This window comes from Vidua macroura, chromosome 14 (assembly GCF_024509145.1).
Source record: "Vidua macroura isolate BioBank_ID:100142 chromosome 14, ASM2450914v1, whole genome shotgun sequence".
Taxonomy (NCBI): domain Eukaryota; kingdom Metazoa; phylum Chordata; class Aves; order Passeriformes; family Viduidae; genus Vidua; species Vidua macroura.
In genome coordinates, this window is record NC_071584.1 from 860,491 (window position 1) to 887,577 (window position 27,087).

The window sequence follows — 27,087 nt, forward strand, 5'->3', positions numbered from 1 at the left end:
CTGAATTCTTGTTCCCACTGAAATGGACTGGAAACGAAACAATCTGATAAATATTTATGCAGCAAGGCAGCTATGACAACCAGAGGAGATGGAATACTTTTTAAAAACTTTTATCGTGCTCATTGCCATTTGCTACTAAAACCAGATATTTAAACCAACCTGTTACACAACAGCAGAGACATCTCATATAAAAGTTAAATATTTATTTCTAACCGTTAAAGAGCTCCAGAGAATGAAAATCATTCCCTAGAGGAAAACAATTACATTTCTTGAATAAACACTTCCTAAAAAGTACATAACCTCTTTGCCAACAAGAAGGAGATCCTGGTTTCTTTCCCACTGCTCCCTGTGCCTTCACAGAGCTAATGGCCTCTCATTCAGCAGAACGTTTCCAAGAGAGACCGCTTTCCTTTTTTTGTAGTTGTGGCTGTTGTTATTCTTCACTTGGAATAAATCCTTTTGCTCTGTCCAGCTTGTCCAGAACCTCACTATAAAGGCCAACCATCTGGAGAATATGAGCACCACAGTTGTCAACAAGGATGGATAAAAATGTATCATTTAACTAAGTGTATAATTTAACACAGAACAGAACTAAGGGAATAGGTGGGAGACTACCACCAGCTTCTAAACCTAAAATTTCAAACTGATGTAAAGACTTTTGGCACAGGTTTAAATGCAATGGTTTACAAAAAAAAAAGGTCAGTGCAACCTAACAAAAGTGGTTTTATATACAGTCATAAAGCATAGTTTATACGTGAGTCTTATATCAGTACATAAACCTATTCACCAAATCACAGACAGTGGGAGTTTATGTTGAGGGTGGGGAAGACTTCTTATTGTCAGCTCTTACTGCTCTAACTGATGTATTTAAAATGGTGTAAGAGTTAGAGCCAACCCCTTGATTGCTCAGCTTGTGCACAAGAGAATGAATGGTGACACCAGCCAGGCTGCACTGGGTTGGTTCAGTCTAGACAGGAGCAGCAGCCAAAAGCTGTAGAAAGAAGCTTACTTGTGACAGAGTAAGAAAAAGTGTCATTGCAAAGTGTCACCTACAAAAGTGCTAGCCTGGAAATTTCTCCCTCATAGGAAGTGGCTAAGCTACACCTGAGGAGATGAGCTCTAGTGATTTTCTTCACACCATCTTAAACCCTACTTATAAAACATGAGATTATACGAGAAACCAAGCTTGAAAGTATTTAAGAGCTGATTTAAGTGAACTGGTACAGCACCTTGACTTTAGTTAAAGCAGGCAAAGGTACAAGGTTCTCCCATGGCCACAAACAGTCCGTTTATTTCTATTCACCCATTTACATCATCCTTCCAGTAACAGAATGCTGTTATTCTCTCTATTGTCTATCAAAACTTTTCTGACCTCACTTTGAAAAAACCTTTTAGCACCAGGCTCCCCCAAAATATTTAGATACCATGATTCACCTGAAACTCTAAAGATCATCAGTAGTGGTTTCCTCACCCAGATGAACACCTCAAATTCAGGCCACACAGCCAATCAATCCCATATCCTCAAATCCCCCTGTGCACACTTACATGGCCTTCATAGCTCTTCTTCAGAGATCCTAAGTGATTAAGGAAATGCATTCCCAATCCACACCACTGCTCAGCTTCCTTGTATTTACCAACAGTATACTGAAATATCCCTGTATTCCAGGCTCTTGTCATCAGCCAAAGGATCTCCATCTCTGGGTAAGCATCCTGAGGTAGCAAACAAGCAGCAGCACCTCATCAGGAAACAGAATCTTCACTTCAAAACTGACAAGTCAAGAGTGTGTTAGAGTTTAATTTTAGAGTAAGAAAACAGTTGGATTCTTTCCTCCTAAGCAAAGATAGAAAAAGCCCTTTCAAAATCCAAGGAAATTTGTAATGCAGTCCTAAATAACCAAAAGACCTTTCTTTTGAAGTATTTTCAGTGTATCTTTTACTGAAGAAGTCTTAGCAGCTCCACATATAACACTATGTAATGTTCATTTTACCAATTATTCTCAGTCTAATGAGATTTTTTTTTTTCAAACGTGCTCAGGATCATCTCCCAACCTCTTGGTTTCCTGATCAACTTACTGTGCTGCTGACTACACTCAGAGCATCTTCAAAGTAGTCCCACACCTCCTGCAGCACACAGGTATCCAAGTCTGTCAATCCACTCGGCAAAGAAATGTTAATCAAACTGTGTAAGCATTTGCTGAGGATTGAAAGAGAGCAAGAGAGGAAACATTAAATGCCATGTGCACAAACAGTTAGTATTAGGAGGACACTGAGTTATGTTTCTATGATTGTCAGACATGTCTACCTTGGTGCTTACTACACTCATATTCTTGTAGCAGAAACATGCATTTTTGTACTATCAGATCTTATTCATACAAACTATGAAAAAATAGAGTCAAAAGCAATTAGTACTTAATTATTTTCACTGCTGGTCTCTACAGTAACACAGAAAGAAAATCATAGTATTTCCTAGAGTGCTACACATGACAGGAAGAAAAAAGTACCTTTTCTAACTTCACCAACAAGAGCTACATAGGCAGCATCCTCAGAAAATCAGTAACAAATACAGAGTTCTGAAAACAGCTCTGTCTTTCTCAGTGTGGGGTGATAAAGGCAGTATCAACAGTTGCCTTTGCCAAGTGCTTACTTCAAGGAACTTGGAAAGAATAAGTAACACACAAATATACCAAATAAATCACATATGTACTATGTGGCATCACTACCTTACAACTCACAGCTTTCTTCTCAACCCTTAATTTCTCTTCTTTGTCTTTGAAATACCCAGCAGAGTAACATTTGAAATGAATACATTCCTCACAAGAAATAACCAGAGACATCTTCTGGATCCATTTTCATTTTCCTTCCTCTATAGATTAATTTATTGGAAACAGGACTGTGCCAGAAAATATGCCAAGTAAACAAACAGCAGTTAAAACATCTGTTAGACAGTCATCCTTCAGAGTTACATTGGCTGGCTAGCAAGAAGTGGAACCTTGCATATAAAGTACAATCCACTTTTTTTTTCAAATTGCAGGCTTTATTCACTGTCAGCATGTCCAGTCACAGGCTCATGGCAAAGCTATGTGGTAACACTAACCTAAAATTCACAGCATCAATGACAGCCTGCTTTCTGTGGAGGTTTAGTGCACTCTTGAGAGCTTTCTTACACAGTACAGGATACCGAGCTGGAGATTCCATTGCCAATGCTTCAAAGGAAAACAGAGAAGAATAAAAGATAAATTACTGAAGTCAACTTCAATCTCTTAGGTCACTAAAATAAACTAGAGCATGTTACCAGATCCCTTGTGAAAAACAACTGAAAAGAAATCAGCTTAAATGGGCTGGTCACAAGCTGGTGCATCTCTCCCTCTTTCTTACTAAGCACATCACCAATGAGGACAACAAGGCAGAAACACAGAAAGTTTCATAATTCTCTGCTGTTTACCTCCAGTGCAGTAATACAAAAAAAATCTGGTGGGGGGCACTGTCTAAAGAGTTTTGTTTGTCTCCTTGAACACAAAAATCCAGATGGAAACCTTATGCAGGAGCAGGATTTCAGAATGGTGTCTCCAGGTGCTGGAGTGTTCTCCCTCAGGGCAAGGAGGACAGAAGGTGTTTATAGAATCCTACAGAACACCCTCCAAAGACTTGCCATGGTAGTTCTAAATGCTCCTCATCTTTTTTGGATCCTGCTCTAAATTTTCAAGCATGTTTTCATGACTAGACTTTGTGATGAAAGTATGGCACAGTATAGAGAAGTGCTATTTACAAATTGACTATAAATCTTTAAGTTGAAACTTCACATTATCTTAGTGGCTTAAATATACTTAAAGTATCTATCCAGAGTCCAAAGCCCAAAGCTACTGTACTGGGGCATGAATCAGTGAAGGTCATTCTCTGGCCTTTGCCAGTTTGGAGCATGTAAAAGTTCATCTGAAAAACCCTTCCAGGCTCACAAGCTATATGAGTGTCTCAGGGTCTAGAAATGGAAAGATATCACAATTTTCTTGTTCATCACCCATGTCATCTGTCATTTCAAAACACAGCTCTCCTAACATTGCTGAGATCCTAAGCATCTTTACTTCAGGACAAAATATATATGGTTAGACCCATTTTCTCTATGTTGTACAATACATGATAATCCTAGTCACCTCAAAAGAACAGGAAAGAGGAACGAAAGCTATTTTTTCTGACTTGAAGATCTATAAAAGTCCTTACATGCAATGATTTCAAGTGTCTTGATCTCTATTTGTGGTTGCTCCCAAACTGACTCCATAAGATTGTGAAGTGTTGGATCATTCAGTTTGGATCTTGCTTCAAATTCATAAAGCAGCAACAACGTGTCTGTTGGGTCTTTAGCAAAATCTCCTACAACAGAGACAGGATTGCCTGTATGTAATGATGAATTTTCTCAAAGCCACATGGTGTACTACAAGGTAATTTTTGCTTCCAACAGGCAGGAAAACCATCAAGGCACTCAGACTTAACAGTACAGCAAGTGGAATTTGCCATTCAAGCAATATCTAATGGAATTTTTCTACCAATATCCTACCAAAAAAAGTGAACCATGCATCTGCTAGGCTAACAGTCACTTAACACCTCAGCTTTTATCAGATTGTCATCTATCTACTCCAATAACCTCCATCTAAGACAGCAATTCCACATGCTCTGTATTTTCCATTAATATTGTGACCAAGAGTTACATGTGCTGAAGATACACACTTTGTAGCTTACCTGTTAATTTCAGCACCTTCCATATCTCCTTGCAAGTCTGAAGATGTTGAAGGGCCTGACTAAAATGCTCCGTCTATTTTACAAAATTAAGTAAGTTATTTTTTTCAGAGTTTTAAAAGCAGAACAAATAATTATGTCAGAACTAGCTATAAAATAAATTAAGAATCAGCCTAGTTAGTAAATCACCTATGCCAGTTACTGGGGTTTTGGGTTTTTTTTTTTTCTCTTTTTCAAAGACCTCCACATCTCAGACAAAGCCACTTCTCACTGAACGTTTCATTGGCCCAGAAAGAACCATCCCTGTTCCTATGGGACATAACTGTTTTAGCTCTCAGGCATAAAGTAGTGCTATTGAGACTGACAAACCACTAAATGCCACAACAGAATTGCTGTGCATTGCCCTCCACAGAATTTTCTACAATCACTCTACACCAGACTTCTGTACTTCCTTCACAACCTCTGTGTCTTCTTTAATCTTCTAACCACTGTAAGCACAATTCCCTCTTCCTCCCACCCACAAAAAGATGTATGCATTAAAAAAAAAAAAAAAAGTGAGTTTTATCACAGCCACAGTGGTAACTACTTTCAGCAACAAATTGTCTTTCTGACTAACCCACATTTAGCAGCAGACTCTTAAAATATATATAGATTGAAATTCCTCTCATAAGTAACTACCATGACCCTTTATTGATACAGACCCATTCAAAGACACTGAACTAATTTACAGAAATTCAACACTTACAATTGTCTGGAAAGGTGCATCAGTTCTAACTATGAAATATTCCCTTGTTTACATTCTCAATGTCCCGTTCTGGGTGAAAAAACTAGGACTTCAAAATCAGAAGGAAGAAACGCTACACTGGTACACTCAGAAACAGTTAACAGGCTTTGCCCTACCTGTTCTGAAGGTGTTACTTGTTGTCTCCCCATTTCCAGATCAACTGCAGCTGCCATTAGCAGGCATGTCTTCTGAGCAATTAGAACAGCTTTGTCAGAGGGACAAAACTGGGACAACTGGCACCAAAAATAGGAAAAGGTAATGAGAATTTTACCCATAAAAAGCATTTTCCTTGGGAACAGATGATTGCTGACCCTCCTCTATGACAGTTGCAGGAATCAGTCATGAGTAGTATATATTCATATTGTAATTTTACTTGTACAATTTTACAAAAGGATTATTTAAATATAAAGTGTAAAGCAGAGTTGGAGTCCCCTCTCTACAAGCACATACAAAGCTGACAGTGTTGGAAGAAGTCCTGCATAAAGATTAGGACTAAAGCACTTAACATGTTTGTATTAATGATACAGTTTACAAACATCAGAATCCATTTATTTTAGAAACTTCTCATTGAAATCTTAAGTTTATTACATTCTTAAGAAACAGAATGTAAAGTATGACAATAACGCACACATTTTATATTACAAGTCAACCTCCTTGTGACAAAAATGCTCCATCTTCAGAGCACACAAGCATGTCTCCATGGAAATACCCAAACCATGGGTGTGACTTCCAGAAGAACTTGACAGATGAAAATATTCCCCAGTTAGAAACACGATTAGCAAGAGTAAATACCTTGAAAGACAGCACAAAAAAATCCCTCATCTTTTCAGGGCTGTCCTTGAACTGTACAGCTAAATTCCAAGCTAACAAAGACATAAAAATAGAGACTAGAATAAGAATCTGCACTGCTACATGTGTGCCCACCTAATCTCTAGCAATAAGCAGTTCAGGTCCTACAATTCTATTTCTGATCCAGTATGTCACCAACAGCTCATTTAACAACAGCAAGAAATACTGTTACTAGTGATTTGTTTAAAATAGCTAATTCATGCTTTCAAATTTTGCCTTGATTAATTTCACCACAACCAAGAAACCATTCTAGCACACACCCTGCCAACAAAAGTATGAACTGGGAAAAGCTTTTTCTTATATTAGTTAACAAAGTCAGCATATGAGGGGAAGCGTTGTACAGTATTCCCAAGACAAATAAAAAAGCAAAAGGAAAAAACCCCGCAATATCTTGAACCATTCCTCTTTTTTCCCCAGCAAGGTCAAGTACATGGCAGTTAAGCACACAATTTTGAGTAAGAAATGGATGAGCATCTAAAGGCAATCAAATTATTTATGTATGAGAGCTTGATCCAATTAAATATTTAGATTCTACAGCAACTTTCACATTCATTTATTCTATAGGACATGTTTTTGCAGTCTCTGAATTGTTTATCCTGTCAGTGAGAATGTTGCCTTTGGAAGGTCATGATTCCATTCACGCTCATGTCACGGTAATCGGCATCTGCTGCTTCTCCCCCTCCCTTGCTACTCTTTATTGGAGTACAGTTACACTGTGAGGATGTGTGCAAAAGCAGATGTCTTCTGATACTGATTGCAACTGTTTTCTCTCCTGTGTGCTCTGACAGGAGCAAGAATCTGAAAAATTGGTTCAGCTTGTTAACTGTATGCTTATATTTTTATTTATAGACAGCAAATGCGCTAATCCTTCACCAAAACTGTAACAGAGACTACAAAATGAGGATCCAGAGACAGCACCATGCATAAAGCTTAGGGCAGCCCCACGGGAGCTGCATTTCCCACTAGAAACCACTTTATCTGTGATGGTATTTGGTGTTTGGATTTTTACAGTCTGTAGTTCAAGGCAAATTCCAAGGCTGCTAATTTAAAGGACCAATAAATACAGGAGATTCAGTTTAGATTCTGAGAGCAACCTACCAACTTTTCTAAACCAGTGAGCTTCCAGGATCCTCATGTCCCCTGTAAATTTCTCTTCTGTGAAAGACTCAGCAAGTTTCTTGTGAGCTGCAGAAAACATATAATTCAATACAAAAGTACCACTTTTGGAGCAGAATAAAAACATTTCCAAGTCTAATCCTTACACTACAAAACAGAGGTTTCCAAAACACCTGTGTAATTCCTGATGAAGACTTATTTTCACAACTTAAATCTAATATTCTTCAGAAAGCCCTATAAAAAACAGCAAAAATGCGCCTCAAAAAACATTTTAGAGAAGATGCCAACAAGCACTGCTCTTCTAAGTTTACTGACACTGAAGTCTAATGCAGAGGAGTTTCACTGAATTTCACAAGAAAGGGACTTATATTTAATTACCAGTTTGAGGCCTTTCTTCTAGAAACCTTTTATTGATTTAATTCTGCTCTTAAATCTCTTCTACTTGCATCAGTACTGCAAGTTTTTGATAGCAAAACCTATGCCACTGAGATGCAACTTCACAATACTATTGAATCTCCAGCTTTAGTTTTCATTGATTTCACTGGGAAATTGAGAGCCTGGACTGAAATAAGGAGTCTAAATATTTCATTGGTATGGATCTCATCATATCATAAAATGTTCACATATGGAAGAACTCCAGAAAACGCAAATAAAACAAAAACATACCCAAGTTCAAGTAAGTCAGTATTGAGTTGATATCTCCATCTCTAGAATGGAGAAAAAAAATCAGTTTTAGGAAATGGATTCATTTTTTTTCAACAGAAAAAAAAAACCAGAACACATTATTTATGTTGGAATATATTTTTCCAGTTATGGATAGATCTACTCTTCTCACTCCGAACTTTGGGAAGATATCTCACTGTTAAAGTTACAGAGATTGCTTAGCTCACAATCTCCATTAAAAATACCTGACAGGCATATACATTAATAAAATCATAAGGTACAGAGCAAATATTTAAAGAAAAGTTTAGACGAGTTGAAAATAGGTTCCTATGTGGTGTCATTAGGTCAAGGTAGGAAGTCATCTGGGTGGACTTTGACCAGCATAAAAAAATAATATCGTGATTACTCTGCAAGAAAAAATGCCCAGAAAGAAAACATTACACAATTTGAACAACATATCCACCATAAGAAAATGGTTTTTGAAACAGACCCACCTTTTCTCTGCGTTTTCTGCCATGACTTTTGATAACATCAGACGGACCAAACATCTAAATATGAGAAAAACAAGCAATGAAGAAACAAGATTTTTTTTTCAATGGTGTACTTTGCCCTAATTCTCCTGAAAGGATTCCACTTTTCTTCCTTATGTTTCTCCTTGTAAGTATATTGAATTCTTACTTTAAGGATGCAAATAATTGTCGGCAGTCTTGTAAATGTTGAGACAAATACTCCAAAGCTTTGATAGCCACAATTTGTTGGTCATTCTGAAAAGAATTAAAACATGTTTTGTATATACTGCACTACCTCGGTGCAGTGTATATACTGCACTACCACAAAAAATACCCAAACCAAAACAACAAAAACAAAAATAAACCCCAAAGCAACCACATATTCCAAGTCTGTGCAGCCCTGTAGCAGGAAAATGAACAAAGGACTATGCACAGAATTGCCTGAGAGTGCAGAGAAAGCTCTAAGGGGAGATCATATGATTCCCTGCACAAAGAGTCTGTGGCAAGAGCAGGACTAGTACAGGCTGGTAAGGCTTTCGTGCCTCACGGGGCTGGGAACAAGGCCCTGATAGCCTGAAATGCAATCAGCCAGCTCAGACAGCGCCCAAGCCACCAGCCAAGAGGCAAACAGGAGGGACAAAGGGCTTTCATCATGGATTTATGTGTATTTTTACACAGCTTCCCCCTCTCTCATCAAAGATCAAATCCCAGAGGCAGAAGAAGATGTAACGTTTTGCTAAGGAGAATTTTACAGAAATACACAATGTAATATCCAGATGCCAACATTTTTAACTCAGAATTCTTATTTTTATGTCAGAATTTTAAAAGATACCACTTCTTTTTACATGAAAATAATTTCTGCTTTGCATTACACAACACATATGAGCAAGACCTTTGTTGTGGAAGCATGAAATACTAAGAAATCCATGAAATACAGAGAAATATTAAATTTAGGTCAGGTTGAAGAGGTTATACTTACATCCTATTATATCGATAAAGCAAAGACAAAATTATCTGCTCTACCTCTAAAGCAATTTGGGCAGCTAAACTCAAGAGGTTGCTGCCTGTATTTTTATCCACTCTCAGCTTGTCTTCATGTTGTGATAGCTTTTCTGCTAGCTTCCCCATTTCAATAACTGCCTCCATAGCTGAAAGAGACAGAGGGAAAAACCAACATTTTTATAGAAGCCATTGGAAGGTAGAAATTTCTACTGTTTTAATGATTTACGAAAGGCTATTTTTTTTTTTTTTAATGAAAAGCCAAGACAAGAAAACCTGAGCATACCAGCACTTCTCCACAAATAGGCATTTCCCCCTAGGGAGGTGCCAAAAAGCTTTCAAGTTAGTAACCGAAGGAAACAAAGATGCCATACAAATGATACTCATGGTACATCCTTAATTTTGTTCAGCTAAGTAACTGTTTGTTACCAAAGACAGAAGACTTTCCCTAATACATTGTCTGGGCATCATTCCAAGCTCCCACATCTTGGCTTATGCTAAGGGTGCCACTGCTTTTATGTTCACACTGTGCTGTGTTTCCCACCCTATATTATGTGAACAAATTATGCTGTCAATAAAAGTTGTATAGAGAATAACTAAATGGCAGAGAACTCATTGGAAAATAAGCTCTGCACATTATTCTGTATTCTAAGTAACTATAGACTATATTTCTCCATTTTCATTACTTGAGCTAAGATCCTCATTAAAATATGAAACAGCAGAACTCATTATAAAGGAGAAAGAGGCTACAGAGATACAACATTCTGTAAGTCATCTCAATAATTCATGTATTTCTTGATAACTTCAGGCTCCATCTGTCCAGAGAAGTTAAGAGCAGCAATAATGGCTCCCTTTAGTTTCATATTGTATATGCACACTAAGAAGTATAGAATGAATCTCACCCTGGAATGCTACTACAGCTTCTGCCCAGGGGAGGATTATCTTCTCTAGACAGGGGCTCCATCCAAACAAAATCAAATATAGCAATGGACTCTGCCTCTTACATATTGTGTGCTAAAAAAAAAAAAAAGATCCCACTTTTACAACTTAAATCTACAATTTTCAATGACTTTAGGGACTCTTCTTCTAGCTACCCTCTATTGTGTCTTTCTCAAGATGAACAGTCCAAAGCTGCTTAGTATTTTTTAATATATTTGGCACTTCTCCTTGTAGTGGACCCTTTAACTTTCAGGTTGTACCTTTATCAGTATCGTTCTCCAACACTGCAATCTTATAGACACTGAATTTAGTAAAGATGCTGTTTGGATCACACCTTTCTGCTTGTTTAACTGCCTCTTTAGCCTATTCACAGAAGAGATTAAAGGAAATCAGTACAACATCACCTTGAAATTAGTATATAATTTGCAACAGAAAAGAAATAAAAAGATACACAAAATGTTAATGGTTACACTGCTGATATTTATAGAATAACTCAAGATGTTTGACAGGACAACATCTGCCCTTGAAACAAAAGTGATGAGACCAGAAAACAGCACCAAAGGCTGACCAGAAATGAAAGAGCCAATTCCTCAAAAATAAAAGCAATGCAAATAAAGATATAAGTATGTCTACATATGTATTAAATATACCTTGTCAACTTGTTTCAGATGAAGATAGCAAGAAGCCATGTTCCTCTGCAGCTTAGACAAGTTCTGATCTATCTGCCCAGGTGTATAGAAGCTGGCAGAGTAATTGTACCAGTGAAGGGCTTCAGAATAGCTTTTCTCCTATAAAATATAAAAATAAAATAAAACCCAAAAACACATGGCCATATTTGGGTGATTAAACTGCCTATGTCTTTCTAACTTTTTTTAGAAAGGTCACAGCAATGAAAGATTTAGATAGTCAAGTATATTCTAGTGCATCCTCCAGGCTGTTCCAGGTGCAGAACCCAGCACTCTCCCTTGTTAGATTTCATTCAGTTGGTGAGTGCCCATCCCTCTAATTTGTCTAGACACTGTGAGAGACAGTATGCAAAGCTTTACTGAAATCCAAAGAGATGACATCAACTGGCTTCAGCTGATCAACAAGGTGGATGACCTTGTCCTAAAAGGAAATCAAGTTTGACAAGCAGGACTTCCCCCTCATGGACTAGTGCTGGCTGTGACCAATGACTGCATTGTCCTTCAGGTGTTTTTCAATAACTCCCAGAATAACCTCCATCATTTTACCAGGCACTGAAGTGAGACTGATAGGCCTGTAGTTTCCAGGGTCGTCCTTCTTGAAAACTGGGATAACTTGCCAGCTTTCAGCCAACTGGGACCTCTCCAGATTCCCAAGACCATTCAAAAATCATTGAGAAGCCTCACAATGACACCAGCCAGTTCTTTGACTACTCTTGGACGGATCCCTTCAGGCCCCATAGTCATATAGGAACCAGCTGGAGCAGGAATTCTCACATTAACTATTCCGATGCACAAACATTAAGATGAGGCTACCTGAAAGTTGATTTTATAATTGAAAACAGCACCCAGATGGATGAAAATAAAACTAGTGCCAGCTGGAACAAGGCTCTTAGTAACAGTTTGCACTCTAACCAAAAATAGACATATCAAAGAGGTCAGAAAAAGAATTTCATTTTCACTGATATAAATAAGAACACTACTATTTGGTCCCAGACCTCATAATGTTTGGCAGCTCTGTCCCACAAGATGATGTGCAGCTGATTCAAGGCTTCGGGCAACAGCTGTTTCCCAGTATAATGACCTGAAAAGATACTGCAAATCATCACTTTACAAAAACTTTACAAAGCACACTGAGAAGCATCTAAGAACTATTCTACAGCCTGCAACAAAAACCAGGGACACACCAATAGTTTCAGCTAAGAGCCAGTGCTTCATATCCTGTTTATGAAAAAAAACCCCAAACCAACGAATCAACCAAGCAAAACCAAAAAAAAAAAAAAAACCCAGTGGGTAAGAAAAAAATATTTTCATGCTTGAACAATGTAAATGTAGCTCTTGCTCCTAGCACCATGCAACATGAAACAGGATTTGTTTTACATCACATCTGACAGTCAAAAAGTACTACAGTGCTACAGGTGCAACAGACCTGAGAAATAAACCTATCCAGCTGCTCTAACAAGGACATGCAACCTTGTCTTACACTGACAAACAAAAATAAATTGGGCTGGATGGACGAAGTATTAATATTACACAGAACTCCTGGTTAATGTTTCTAATCCCACATGTATCAGTCACACATAGTCTAACTAAAAAGGAGGAATTGCTCCAGCAAATGAATTTAAGCCTAAACTTGATCGTGACTGTCGTTCAATATGAAGTTGAGAGTTGCCAAGTAAAAGAAACGTAATGGAAAACAGACACAGAGAAAGAAAAACAAGAACAAGCAAAAAAAGTGAAAATTAGAATGCAAGACTTTAGCCAACTACATCCAGCTTTCAGTAAACAGCAGTAAAAGATGGATACAGACCTATAATAACTTCTTCAATCTTTTGCTTAGCGAGCAGCTCCCTCTTATTCTGCAACAGGAACTCGATGTGGAGCAGGGTAATTTTTCCAAGGTCAGGTGAAGATTCAAATCGTTCAGGAACAGATTTCAGAAAATCAAAACCAACTGATTCCCTATTCACAGAGATGCATTTTTAAGAGGCTACACCAGAAGAGCTGTTAATTTTCCATTCTAGAGATTAACATATTCACACCATACAGCATGTTTGTCATTCAATCACATCAACAGAATGAATCAAGGTATGAATTTGTTCCAGTTCATCTATTCAATGGCAGCTTCCTCTTATCACATGCTTCTTCCACTGTATTCATAAGAGTTTATTCTTCACATTTGCATCAAGATACAAGCATATACATACATAATCATGATGGAGCACTTAACAGGGTAAAAATTCGTGCCTCAATTTATTTTGCAGTAACTTGTTATCCTTCTACTGTTTTTCCCAAGAATGGTTCTAGGACTCCAAAGTCATTCTGATGGTTGATTAGAAAAAAAATGTCAGTCTGATGATTCCAGACATATAATAAAACTACATAATGAATCTTAATCATTCCAAAGTAAGTCTATAGCACTGCAAATTGCCACTACACTTATTTCACACCCTGCTCTGTTGCTGCCATAATCAGTATCTCTTTGCTACAGAAGACAGGTTTCCTCTCAAAACCTTTCATCTTACCTCCATGAGCTTTTATTTGAAATAAAGTGTCATTGTATAATAGATGTTCTTTGGTTATAAAGAAACACCCAAAACCTCCAAACATTGTGTTTACCCCACTTAGAGATGCTTTCATACCTTCCATGCTCCAGCAGCAGTTTGGCTGTATTCAAACAGAAGTCTAAAGACATCTCAAGGTGTGTGAATTCTGCAAGAGCTAGACAGAACACAAAGCACTTGAGATTATGTAATCAACTTAGACACCTAATTGCTCAATTTACCACTTATCTCTTACACCTTCTTTGAAAGGCAGAAACAGAACTAAAAAAAAAAAAAACAGCAACCCTGTAACAGATCTATAACAAATGGAAGAATAATACCTATTGTGCTTTGACTTTCCTTTCACTGTACAGTTAATGCAATACTACAGAAAGGTGACAGACTGATAGCCCTGGAATTCCAGTCCTTTGTCTCTTTAAACAGGAATAGCATAAAATTCAGTAGAACAATTTTTTTTTTTTTTTTTTGCCTCAAGCTGCCTTTTATCAAAATGTCTCATTCTTATCCCAGCAGGAACAACCTAACACTGAGGTTAGTGCTCAGGCTGTGTGTGGCATCCTATTGCAATGGGAACTACTTCAGCATAATGCCCTGAGATCAGCTGTTGGATTGACTGGTGCTGATAACAGGTATCAGTTTTACACCACTCAGATAAAGTTCTAAAACTGTTACTCTGTGCTGAATGGTTAACAACAAAAGAGATGCATTTGTAGCTTAGGTGAGATCAGAGAAGGAATACACAAGGACATGACCAGAACAGTTGTTAAAAGAAGCATTTGAAGGCGGCTGATGCAAATGTGCAACACAAGATTTTAGTGAAATGCCAAAATTTAGCAGAAATCTTCACTCAAAAGACAGAGAGCACACACTTTTCTGCCAGCCATACAAGAAAAGAGACATCCACTCATTAATAAACTTGCTTGAAAAACTGACTGGAGGCTTAGTGTTTCTAAACAATAGCCAAGTGTGTTTTGATAGGCAACTCTATGGTTTCACAGTTCAAACTGAAGAACACAAGTCAGCTACTGTATGTTTATTTGAAACTGTAACGTTTAAATGACTGGCTACTTGAAATCTGGCTGAAAGCCCCAAGGAGGAATGTGGAGTTACCATTTCTGCTAGTCTGACAGCATTCAAACCCCTCAGCTCTCTGCAAGAAATTCCTCATCACATCCTACATTTCTCAGATTATTCATTACAGATCTGATGATTTCCAACCCTGAAACATACAAAGCCTCTCTTCCTTCAGATGTCATTATTTATGAAAATAAATTTCTTTGACACATCAATTATCCTTTCTATATTAAAGTCTTCCCAAAAACCTTCTTATCCTCTCATTTCATATCAGAATCAGTTCTGTTCAAGTGATAAATGTGAGGAATAAGGAGAAAAGACTTTATTTGACTTAAATAAACTCTTATAATACAGGTTTATAACAAGACACTGATGAGCACATGATGTCTCTTGGAAAAATCTGCAAAATCGCACCCAGAGAACAGCAATGCTTCACCAGCCTTTCTTCTGTGCTAAGTCAATGCACCTTCACCCTTCTGCATAACCTTATGCATATGTCTAAATAAACTGTAGCTTTACATTGCTATATTTTCACTCTCTTCATTCTAACAGCCTTCAGAGTGTGCCCCCTTCCCTATTTGCAGCAAGGCTATTTAAATTAGCATCTGGATACCTCCTCCGTGAACACTGAGTACTATGTCTCACACTTCAAAACCAAAAGGACATTTAGCTAATGCAGATTCTGCCAAAAACACAAAATTGTTTTTCTGTGTATGACACATGCAGTCTCCTTGGATATGGAGTAATATAAAACCTAGGGAGAGCTGTGATACCTGAGTTGATATCTTCATCTGATGCTCCACTTTTAAGAAGAATTTTAACTTTCAAAAAAAACCCTGCTGGATGCAAATTCTCCTGCACAATGAAAAACAACACATTACTTGGACAGCTCTTTGTAGAACAGAGATCCTGTGAGAGCACAGCACATTCATAACACAGACAAATATTAAGGAATCACATACTCCCCACTTAATGACTGAAGCAAATGGTGTAGGCAACTTATGCAGTAAATTTCTTCCCAAATGCAATATGCATGTTTATTGTTTATTCTTACACCACCAAAAGACCAAGAATAACAAAATCAAAAGACGTAAAATTGTCAGTTTACTGTGGCCCATTTTTGATACTTTTAAATAGAAGCTGAACATTACTGAATGATAGAAACATTTCTTGCTTTTCTATGTGTGAATTGGCTGGATTAATGTAGAATTAATACGAGCAGATTCAAAGTAGTTTATAAAAAGAAGAAATTCAGGGATCAACAACAGTGGGAGCAATTGGAAATAATGAGGACTGTATACTAAAGCTCTCACTAAAACAGTGCATATTTCAGGTTCTAGAATCAACATTTTCTTCTGGTTTTCCATACCCTCACACAATATCAAAATGTACATTATCAAAAATTACGATAAAAACACTTTCTGCTTCAAAAAGCTTTGCAAAAGTAAACAATAGAAGAGGACAAAAGGCTTAGATACTGTAGTAGCGCATTATTTGCATGACTAAAATACACTGCCTTTTATCCTGATCTCATGAGCATATGCATTATGATCAGTCTGTAAATTCAGGCAGCATGCAGAAAATTAATTTCAGCTTCCATTTAAAATAAAATTTCATACTTAAAGCTTGTTTTGTACGAAATAGAAAATTAATTTTTTTAAATGATCAACCAAAGACAAAGAGGAATTTTTCAGATTTCATTTACTCCACACTGACCTGAATAGATAGAAGCACAAAATTAATTCAAGTCTCTATGGGAAACAGAATTTGTAAAGGATTAAGAGACTTCACTCTAATGGCTGCTTAGAGATATATGAACTCCTACAAGGTAGCTGGTATGTTTATACACCTCATTTTTCAGGTCTGCTTGCATGCCTCTGCCTGGGTGTTGCTTTGGGGATCCCCCAGACAATGAGGTAACGGAAATAATTTTACTCTTTGTGCTTTAGCTGTGGGTTTGTGGTTGTCCCAGCCACTTGCTTGTATCAACTCACACATCTGAGAAATTTTAGTCACACCATCATCAAAGGACCTTACTAACACATAGGAGGCAGGAGGACAGCTCTACTTCTACATGCAAAAAAGTATTTCTCAAAAAAAAACAAAAACAAAAAAAACTGGAAACACGAAAATATCCATAGGAGCATGGAAACGTAAAGCAAACACACCTCAATCTGTTGTCAAGGATAACACACCAGTGATTAATGTGGTCCATATTATCATGTCAATAAATGCTTGAGTTTCATCTATTGCAATCTTTAAATTGATTTATACCTATATATACAATAGATAAATACCTGATTTGCCAAGCTTATGGCTTTCAGTGCCTTGTCCAGGTACAGACTGCAATCCCACTCAAAATAGGTCGTGGCTAACAGTCGTAGCACTTTAGCCTGGAAATGAAAACATAGCAACATGCAAACATACATATGAACACAAAAGACTCACAAAAGATTCTAACGTCACGAAAAATAAAAGCTCTTTGAGGCAAAAAAAATCCTGCCTGGTATCAGATATATAAAGTGATTTCTCACATCTGAAACATATCCAGTCTTGAAGCAATGCAGTACACACAGGACATGAATCAACCAGAATTCAGAGAAAAACAGAAGGGTTGCAAGGAAACTCAGATAACTGGGAGAAAAAGAATGAAAGAAGAAATTGAAATAACAGGAGGTACATGCTTCACAGAGGAAAACAAACAAACAAAAAAGCAGGACAAAGACCTACATGAGGATGGACTTCAAATATATAAATTATTTACATAAAGAGGAGGAAATTAAAATCTTCATATTTGCAGTTGGAAGTAAAAAAATAAACTGACTTCTGAATGAGACAGAGAAACATCTATCTATTGAACTCTGCCAAACTTCATAGATGACTACTAAAAAGGAGACCAAGACATAGCTGGGCAGGCTTGCACAAAAAAGGCAGATAATACACTGGATTAAGTTTAACAAAACCCTCCTATTTGTAAATAGAAATGTCTCTATTTCTTACCTGCATTTCTTTGCCAACAGAATATTTCATGTCCATCTTCCCAATGTCATAACTCTGGCTATCAATGATAATTGATAGTTAAAATTAAACAGGATGACAGAGATAAATTCGGTCAGTCTTCTGATATGTGCAAAATTCCTATCCTTTCCCAATTCCTGAGCAGTTAAAAACCACATAAACCACACAAACTAATCGCAGTAGTCACTTTTACTAGAGAACAGAAAATTGTGGTTCTTTCTACCCTTACATTAAAAATTGTGCTCAATCACTTTCTTCAGCCTGTTGCAGCACATTCTGTAACATCTTCTATTCAAACATTGCAGTAGGTTTTATCAATTTTAACCACTGAGATTTTGAAGAAGCAAGTGTTTCCATTCTCACCTGACATATAATATGGCAGTACATAAAATCTATACATGACTGGTCTCCAGACCACAGCACATCAACAGCAAAGACAGAACCTGTAACTCATGATTCCCCGCATTCTTCTTCTAAAAGTTAAACGGCAGAACAAAGAACCACCCACGAGAAAACACAGTGATAATTCCATAAAACCAGATTTGATTATAAATGTTGTGAATGAAAAACTGTTAGAAAGAAAAACGGTAATTGGGCACTTGTTTTCTAATCTAACATATTCTCAGACCAGGGAAATCTTAACCCACTAGATGGAGCCACAATCTTTCTCCAGATTATTATTTGCACGGTGCAAAGCTTTATTTCCTTCTCAAATTTTGTCATCAGGACTTGGCATTTAATTTTCCACAAGAATAAAATATAAAATAATCTTCAAAGCACCAGCTGTAACTAAGACTGAGCATTTCTACAAATCCTCTTTGACAACATATACAACCATAATGATTTTGAATTTGATCTGTTGCCCTCCATTTTCCTCTAACTATTTAAAAGAACAAGAAGACATAAACACAAATTTTCTGCAGTGAGGCTGTGACCATGGCATGAGGATGCTCTTCCTGATAGCCTCACCCTTAGTAATACCACAGTAGTTATTTGGATCCTACAATAGTTATTTGGATCCTACCCAAACCATCTCTACTCCTTCCTTTTTCACCCTGATGTTTGTGTCTTTCATCAGTTAAGGACTCTTCAGAAAACTAATCCCTTTGCAGGAAGTGCTAGGGAGAGAATTGGCAAGAACCACTGGAAGATGACTTTCATTCTAATGGCATGAAAATCCATGTGGGAAAACAGACATAGATTTTAGGCAATAGTGTACAACCATGACAAAGTATCTGCTCAGATAATTTGGTTCAGCTAAAATCTTGTATTCTCACATTTTCAATGAGGCCTCTACTTTCCCTTGCTCCCCCCTCTCCTTCACACACATTTTTACATCTCAGAAGTAGGGGTTTGTTCATTTGACTTTTGCACATTACCTGAGCCAGAAGGAGCTTTGTTCATACCTCTTCCCTTCATAGGTTTCCACTCCAAAATTGTAACAGAGGATTGACAGGTAACAGGTCTGGAATAAAAGACTCCTGCTTCTATAATGTTCTTGCAAAACATCATTACATCTATGGCACTCCAGCCTCAGGTTCTTTAAAATGAATTTTACTTTCAAGATATTTCCACTGTTACTACTTCTGGCCTTTTGCAAGGGGATGCTGAAGATGACTAAATGGAATAATTAATTGAGTGGGAAAGTGAAGTATCATTAACCAGTCCAGGACAGACAAAACAGCAGGATTTTTTAAACACGTGAAGAACACAGAATTCCTCAATAAATCACATTGAAAGCACTAGAACTGTGTAAATTAAACAATAAAATTAAAATTTGAGAGGAACAACTGTAATACTATATATATATTTTTTTTTTAAATAACAAAAAAAAAGTTTTACTTAATTAAGTGATGAGGACTTCACCTGTTTCATGGTAGGCTTCTTCCCAGCATTTCTCTTTGGGGTTAAAAAAGGATTACAAGTTTTAGAAGAAAACTGCTTTTGAATGCTTGGTTATTCAGAGCTTTATCAGTCAACCCTGACAACATCTGTTCATAACAACTTGCCTTTTCTTTGAAATGACTTGCAGCTGTCATATGTCATCCAAAGAAGAGAAAAAAAGTAATTTTATATGCTAGCAGGCTGCCAATATTTACATCCATTTTGCCTCTGCAGTATCTTTTTTTTCCCAAATATAAATGACGCTTTTTGCAAGGGACTGCAGATTTCAAATTCTCAGACAAAAATGAGAAGGGCAGGACAACATCTTGCTTCAATTTTTTTTTTTTTTTTTTTTTTTTTTGCAATCCAGAGGCAAAAGAACAGAGTATGCATGTGCACAAACACAAAAGAGATCACTGTCAGATATAAAACCTTCTTTTTCACAGGTTCATTTGTGAATGTTTTCTTTCCAGGAGAGAAAGTTTCCTGTACTGAGCATTGGTTCATAGACCATCGAGGATCACAGTCCTCCCCAGCTGATCTCTGGTACCACACAACACAATAATTTCCCTGTGATACTCTCCAGGGACTCTGGTACAATGGGAGCCTGAAAGAGTTTAGGATTGAGAGCTAGCCAGCAGTCCAAAAGATTTGGATTCACTCAGCAATCACTAGCTCTTTCAATTTTCCTAATTTTTTAAATACCACTTTTTAAATCAGAAGTAAATTGTATCACTCTCTCATGATCAGAAACCTTTACTTTGTCTGCATGAGTGCCCCTGGTTTGTGAAGAGCTTTCATCACAAGTTTAATATTATTTAATGAACGGGTTCAAGCAGAAAGAATGAAATTAATTTAGAATTAAATGGGGAACAGGAGTGCAAAGATCCCAGTGAACATTTTCAACAGTAAGAAGTTCTGATCTTATGATTCAAATCAAAGCTAGACCCTTGCAACTTAGTCACTCAAATGCACTTGAACATGGCCTGCAGATGACAAAAAGCAATGTAAAATCAGTTGGCGTTTAATTGGCTAAAAACACAAATAATCTCCAAACATATTTCCCGTATTTTTCTTTAAGAATTTGCATCTGTCCCTTTGAATCTAATTATCTGTACCAGAGAGACAGGAACAAAATGTTTCTTAAATACTGGGAAAACATGTAAACAAATAAAAATAAATGTCAGGAAGTTTATTCTGATAAAACTATAATAGACTTTTATCTTTGCAAACAAAAAACTAATCTGCATATGGTAGTTTGTTTTCTCTGTGAGACAGGAACTACAAAAAACACAGTTTAGTGCAATGGGAAGCCTCCAGTCACAGCTCTACAGTTTCATGAAGATTACTACTGACAGTAGTGATAGACTTGCATATCAATAACTTTGTCATTTAGCTCTTCTCTTGTCCCATCTGTCCCCAGACAAACGTTCACATGGGTATAAGATGCAATATACAGGATCAAGATGTAAAATGCAGCTGGTTCTGTAGAGAGTAGGTAGTACATTCAATTTAAATTTTTTTTTGCCTTGCTTGCTGATTTGTCTTCTCATTGTTTAGGAACGAGCTTATTATTCTATTTCAAATTCTAATCTAAGAGAAATAATAGAAAAAATGCACTCTGAAAAAAACTCTGCTGTTTCCACAGAAAATTTTTAGCAACAAAATCTCGAAGAGGCAACCAATTGCAGAAGAGATCTTCAGTTCAGAGTACTTTTCAGAATTTTATGTGGCATATGTCATCCTTTAACATATAGAGAGGAAAGTAGGTCCTCAACGTTTGGAATGATAAAGAAGGGAAGATTTCACTTACTTCTTTTGGCAATTTCATCAACATATCTTTGCAGCGCTGCACGCACATCACCGCTTTCTGAAAATCCCCTTGAGCAACTGCCTGAGAAAGCAGCAGAGCGTGCCAACAAACTGTTAGTGTGCAACTGGTCTTTAAAATTCACTAAAAACCTCATTCTTTAAAATAGGACTTCGGTTTTTCACGGGCAGTAAAGCTAGGTTTGGGATTAGGTATCTGTCCTTACAGTGCTATTACAATTCTGTCTACTTTTCCACATTGCCAGATGATAAAGAGATCCAGAAAAACTGCAGTCCTTAGGTAGTGTGCAAAGGCCAGAGACACAGGACAAGATCATTCACGTGTTAAGATGATACAAGAACTCAGCAACGTTCTTCTCCTCTTGTTTCCACGATCAAACTAAAAATATGGGCCATTGCTTTGTCCTGTTTAGGGTAGCTCCTGAGAATTTTGGAGACAGAACATCCCTGCTAGATAATGAGGTCAGTGGTGTGACCAACAAGTGCAAGAAACTACATTCTTTGTATTTGCACTCCTGCGTCTGTAATACTCTGTAGGATTGAGAGTATCCTCGGACACTTCAGAAGGAAAAGCAATTCCTCTCAAAACTTAGAATTCCTAAATTACATACTTTAAATTACAGTTATTTACCTTGTTCTCCAGTCAAGCACAGGACACTGTTGGAACTGACCCATGTATGATTCATACAGGCACTTGTTTATTTTATAAACAGCTATGATAGCCAAATCACAAAGCAACAAATCTGAACTAGAAGATATAAACACCACTGCAAGAATGACTGCAATAAATGCGGGAAATTAAAAATCATTAAATGATTTTGCAACACTGAATGCAAACATGAGATCTGCTATCTTATATCTAAGTGAAAGAAATATATCCCTCAGCAAGTCCTCAATGCCAAGCATTCAGGTATCTAATAACTGGGTGAGAGTTTCCCCCTACACCTCTAGTGACTTATAGGGAAAACTGAGGACACATACTGATTCAGCTTGGTAAGAGAGTACTTTGAAAAGGCTTTTCTCCACATCAGCTCTGTGCACTTGAATATCTGCTTCACCATCGCTCCCCTTCCGTAACATCGCATACAGCTTCTCTATACTCTGGAAAACAAAGCGCAGGCGTCACCCATGGAACTTACAAATAGGGGTGTATGTAAGAAACCAAAACTGGGAAAGAACTTACACTCATGGCATTCTCTAGAAATCCGTCTGCAAGACCAGCTTTTCCAATATCTATCCATCCTTTCCCAGTTTTCGTAAGCATCTGAAGGAGGAAATGGTAAGTCCTTTGTGAAAAAGCAGTCACTTTCAAGAAAGGCAATGTAAGACCTCATCTCGTTGTCACATATACCTAACACAGGACAAAGGTATTTCAGCTCTGCAATTTCTGACCAGCAACTCTCACTTCTGAATGAACACTCAGATACAGCATAAGACTTACGGTGGCCTACTAGACAATATTATAAGATACTGAAATAAGGTCACGTCCTGCTCATATCATATTTTACCCTAAGAGAAGATGTGATGCTAACCACACTGTCCAGACATTCCTAGCTCCAATGGCTCACCAAGGTATCCCTGTAAGACATAGGTCCCACTTCAGCATGTACTTTGTTTTCTTAAAAGAGAAAAAATGGGATCATCAATCTTATCTTTGTCATGAGAAGAGAGAGTCAGCAATACTCCAGCCAAAACACCGGCTATCTTTCCAGAACTAGATGTATATTTCACTCCATTTCCAAAGAAAATGTAATAAGATTTGAAGACTTCCCTGGGGGATCAACAATATTTCATTACTCACCCATAATTAGTCTTACCAAAATCTGTCTTCGAATAGTTCCCTCCGGAGGATCGCTGCCCTCACAGAGGCAAATCAGTCTGCAGGCAACAAACCGCACTGCAAGAAAACAGTGCGGGCATTCATAAGTTTCCTTTTCTCTACTTCTTTATTTTTTTTACAGGAAGTCAAGCCCTGCCATATCTGAAAGACTATCTGGCATTTTAAATCACAAGACAGAAAAATCTGAAACTTCAGGAGTCAAAGCAATCTGAATTTTAGCCAAGATGGTTAAAATTGCTTTTCAGACAGTAAGAAAAAAAATATATTCTCATTAAAATACCTATTAAATTATTTGGAGAGAGTTTAACTTAAATACATGGTATTCAAAGATTTAATTACATTGCAGGTGCTTACAGTAACATTTCTTGAAAGCCTCAAAATAGCCTTCAGCAAAATAAGGAAATGAAGTTTAATAATCTTCACAGTTTCAAAGTAAAAAGCAAAAACATTTTCAGGCCTTCCTTAGACATCAGGGATGGAAACACTTGATGTACTTTCAACAGCCTCTCCCTGGCCCTTCAGCAGTGATCTGAGAACATCACGCTCTACTTTGTGTCAACTTACCCTTTTCCCTTTACCTGGTATAATTTATATGATGCAGATTATACATCATTTTGACTATAACCCCTCAAGACAAGAATGTAGGCCTGACACTGCAGTCCCACAGAACCACAGAAAGAACACACTGAGGGAAAAGACCAAAAGCTCATTTCTGCTTTCCCCCAGCCCTGCTCCTGGCCCAAGAGAACCCACCAGCTGTGCACCTGGCTAAAGCAGGTCAGCAAAAAGAGGACTTAGAATGTTTCTGCATGTAAACATGGATGAGATATTTTCATTAAAAAAGCGATCTCACTTGATATAAATTAAGTGACCAACAGTCTAAAATTTATATCTGTGTTATTTCCATACATTTTTTTAGATTTGAACCACAGTATCAGAAGCTTCCTTTGGTCACATCACCTCTTTACTGGTGCTCTGGCATGGAAAGGGGAGTGATAAGAATGCCTACACCGATTCTGTGCCACAAGAAGATAAGTGTTACATCAGGATGCTGCTTCTTGAACTGCTTATACGAGCCCACCGGTACATTTTTCTCTTTCTAGACCACGTCTACAGAGGCTCAAACAAATCTACAGCACTACTTGTGTGCCTGCCAGCAGGGAGTGTTTGGTTTCCATGCTACAGCACACAGAGCAGCCTTAGGAAGGTACAGAACATACGTACGTTTGGCTCTTTGCTCATCACTGATAACAGCACCCGTGTGTTTGGTCACAGTCCAGTTCCACAAGCTGACTGCACTCTCTTCAACCTGAAGAGAAGAATTCCGCTCAATTAAATTTTGTCCTGGATGTGGATCCAATTGAAATTTACTACTGAAAAAGAAGCATCTTTCATGTGTTTCACGGGAATGGCCTCTCCAAGTGTTTGCAGAACTCCCATTTACACCAGAGTCAAAGGTGTGAGTTTTCCATAAAACTGTCACAGGATCCCACAGGGACATGTTGGACAGTGACCTGAAAACAGGCATGCTGAATGGATGTAGCATTTCTTCACCTAAAATCTGAAGGGGTTGGAAAAGAACTCTAAGAATCTTATCACATTTGAGAACCATCTGTAGTAAGGCTTCACCTCTTTTGCACATCAAAAAGAACACTAAGTAGCTTAATTACTTTAAATACCTACACTGGGAAACTTTGGATATTAGCAAACAAAGAACAAAGGTTACTGACTACATACTCTTGTTCAAAAGATACAGCACTACACAAAGGCAATAAGCTGCTTTAGCAACCCACCCTGAGGGGCTGCACTTTCCATTTTATTCTACTTTTCATGACAGATCTTGCCTATCTAGGAGAGAGTTCATAGCCCCTCTTATTGAAGTGGCCAGATTACAACTTAATGGTTTCTCCTTTCTTCAAAAATATTTTAGCCCAACTGATTCAGGAAGAACTGAAGGATACCACTTTTACGCTCTTGTATTTCTTTACATGCTGTACTATTGACACTTTCTGTTACAACACTTGCTAACTTATCTTGCTCCTTGTTGCAATTTTAGGACTTCCAAAATCAGTGTTCCTTAGCTGATAATTGCTACTTGTCTATTGAAAATATAATTTTAGGGGAAGAAGTTGGACGATATCTCAGCTGGTCTTCTTCCTTATTTTAGATTCGTACTCCTCTAGGAGAAATGAACAGAAGGAAAAACCAAACATTCTAAACAACCACCTGATAAACTTTTACAAGGACTGAAAATGAGTACCTCCAATATAATGTTGCGTACTGGAATATTGTTTACCAGGCAGCTAAAAATTCCATGCCTGCTTGTTTTCTTCTTCCTTGGGTTAGCTGCTGTCACTATGGGAATCCATAGACAAGGTGAGAAAGACCTCTCCTCTGATCCAGTACCAAACCCTTAGTGCATCAGTGCTCTCTGCTTGCGTTTTTACTTGAAATTACAACTAGATACTACTAGTAGTTTGAAATAATATATACCTTAACATCATAAGTAACCAGTACTTTTTCCCATTATTATCATAGAATGGTTTGGGTTGGCAGTGACCTTAAAGACCACCCAGTTCCAACACCTTTCACCAGACCAGGCTGCTCCAAGCCCTGTCCAACCTGGCCTTGGACACTTCCAGGGACGAGGCAGCCACAGCTTCTCTGGGCACCCTGTGCCAGGGCCTCCCCTCACCCCCCCACAGTATCTTACTACTATCTAAACTAAGTCAACCTTCTTTCAATGTAAAGCCATTCCCCCTTTTCCTGTTACTTCAAGCCCTTGCCCAAAGTTCTTCTCCAGCTTTCTCGGAACCCCTTTAGGCACTAAAGGTGCTGTCAGGTCTCCCCTGAGCCTTCTCTTCTGGCTGAACTCCGTCTGTCTTTCCCAGCAGAGGTGCTCCAGCCCTTCAATCACCCTCATGGCTTCCTCCAGCAGGTCCACAACCTTCTGATGTTGGTGACCTCAGACCTGAACACAGTATCCAGGTGGGGTCTCATGAGAGCAGAGTCAATGACACACACGCTTTTACATTCGAGATCATTTCACATCGGCTTTTTAAAATAACATTTCCCACTTTATTTCGGACTTTCACGCTACCGGAGCAAATGACGAAGAAGTGAACTCTTTTCTTTACATTTCAGTAGTGCTACACTTTTAGCTTCACCGCCGAGGGTGGGAAGCAGCAACAGTTTACGGAGCTGCAGCACCAACCTGGGCCAGGGCTGTGGGCTGCGAAGCACATGCACCCCCCGTTTCTTCAGACAGGCTGGGAGCGGGGGGCTCTCCCTCCGCCACCTTCCCATCCTCTCCAGAGATGCTCTCCGCCGCCTGGAACAGCTCCTCCGTGAGGGCAGCGATGCGGGACGGCGCCTCTTCCCTCAGCAGCTCCTGCACCAGCGCTGTAAGACAGGAGGACAGCGGGTCGCGCCGCACGGCCCAGCATCAGCCGCCAGGGGCGGCGCTTACCGGGAAGGGAGAGCCCACGACCCGCGGCACCTCGCACGACCCGCGGCCCCGCCATGGCCCCTCAGAGGCGGCAGCGCCCCCGCACTGCGCGTGCGCGCCCCAGCCCAGCGCTCCCGGCGGGCTCCCGCGCCGCCGATT

General features: G+C 38.3%; 1 protein-coding gene across 2 annotated transcripts; it reads right to left on the reverse strand.

Annotated features, from left to right (window-relative positions):
* Window positions 1–188: 188 nt before the first annotated feature.
* TEX11 (testis expressed 11) lies at window positions 189–27,071 on the reverse strand. Of its 2 annotated transcripts, XM_053990395.1 has the most exons (29): window positions 26,980–27,071; window positions 26,695–26,882; window positions 24,705–24,789; window positions 23,458–23,537; window positions 22,824–22,904; window positions 22,622–22,741; window positions 21,624–21,704; window positions 19,306–19,391; window positions 17,909–17,966; window positions 17,206–17,301; window positions 15,682–15,763; window positions 13,913–13,991; window positions 13,081–13,232; window positions 12,269–12,354; window positions 11,238–11,375; window positions 10,848–10,950; window positions 9,673–9,797; window positions 8,819–8,904; window positions 8,635–8,688; window positions 8,144–8,184; window positions 7,460–7,546; window positions 6,305–6,375; window positions 5,629–5,745; window positions 4,732–4,804; window positions 4,216–4,365; window positions 3,095–3,203; window positions 2,074–2,194; window positions 1,546–1,710; window positions 189–505 (listed from the first exon to the last, which is right to left on the reverse strand). In XM_053990395.1, exons 1-29 carry the CDS (start codon window positions 27,002–27,004, stop codon window positions 434–436), a joined length of 2,811 nt encoding a protein of 936 aa, XP_053846370.1. In that variant the 5' UTR covers window positions 27,005–27,071; the 3' UTR covers window positions 189–433. The 2 variants fall into 2 exon arrangements, with proteins under 2 accessions (XP_053846370.1, XP_053846371.1); XM_053990396.1 differs by lacking the exon at window positions 4,216–4,365.
* Window positions 27,072–27,087: the final 16 nt, after the last annotated feature.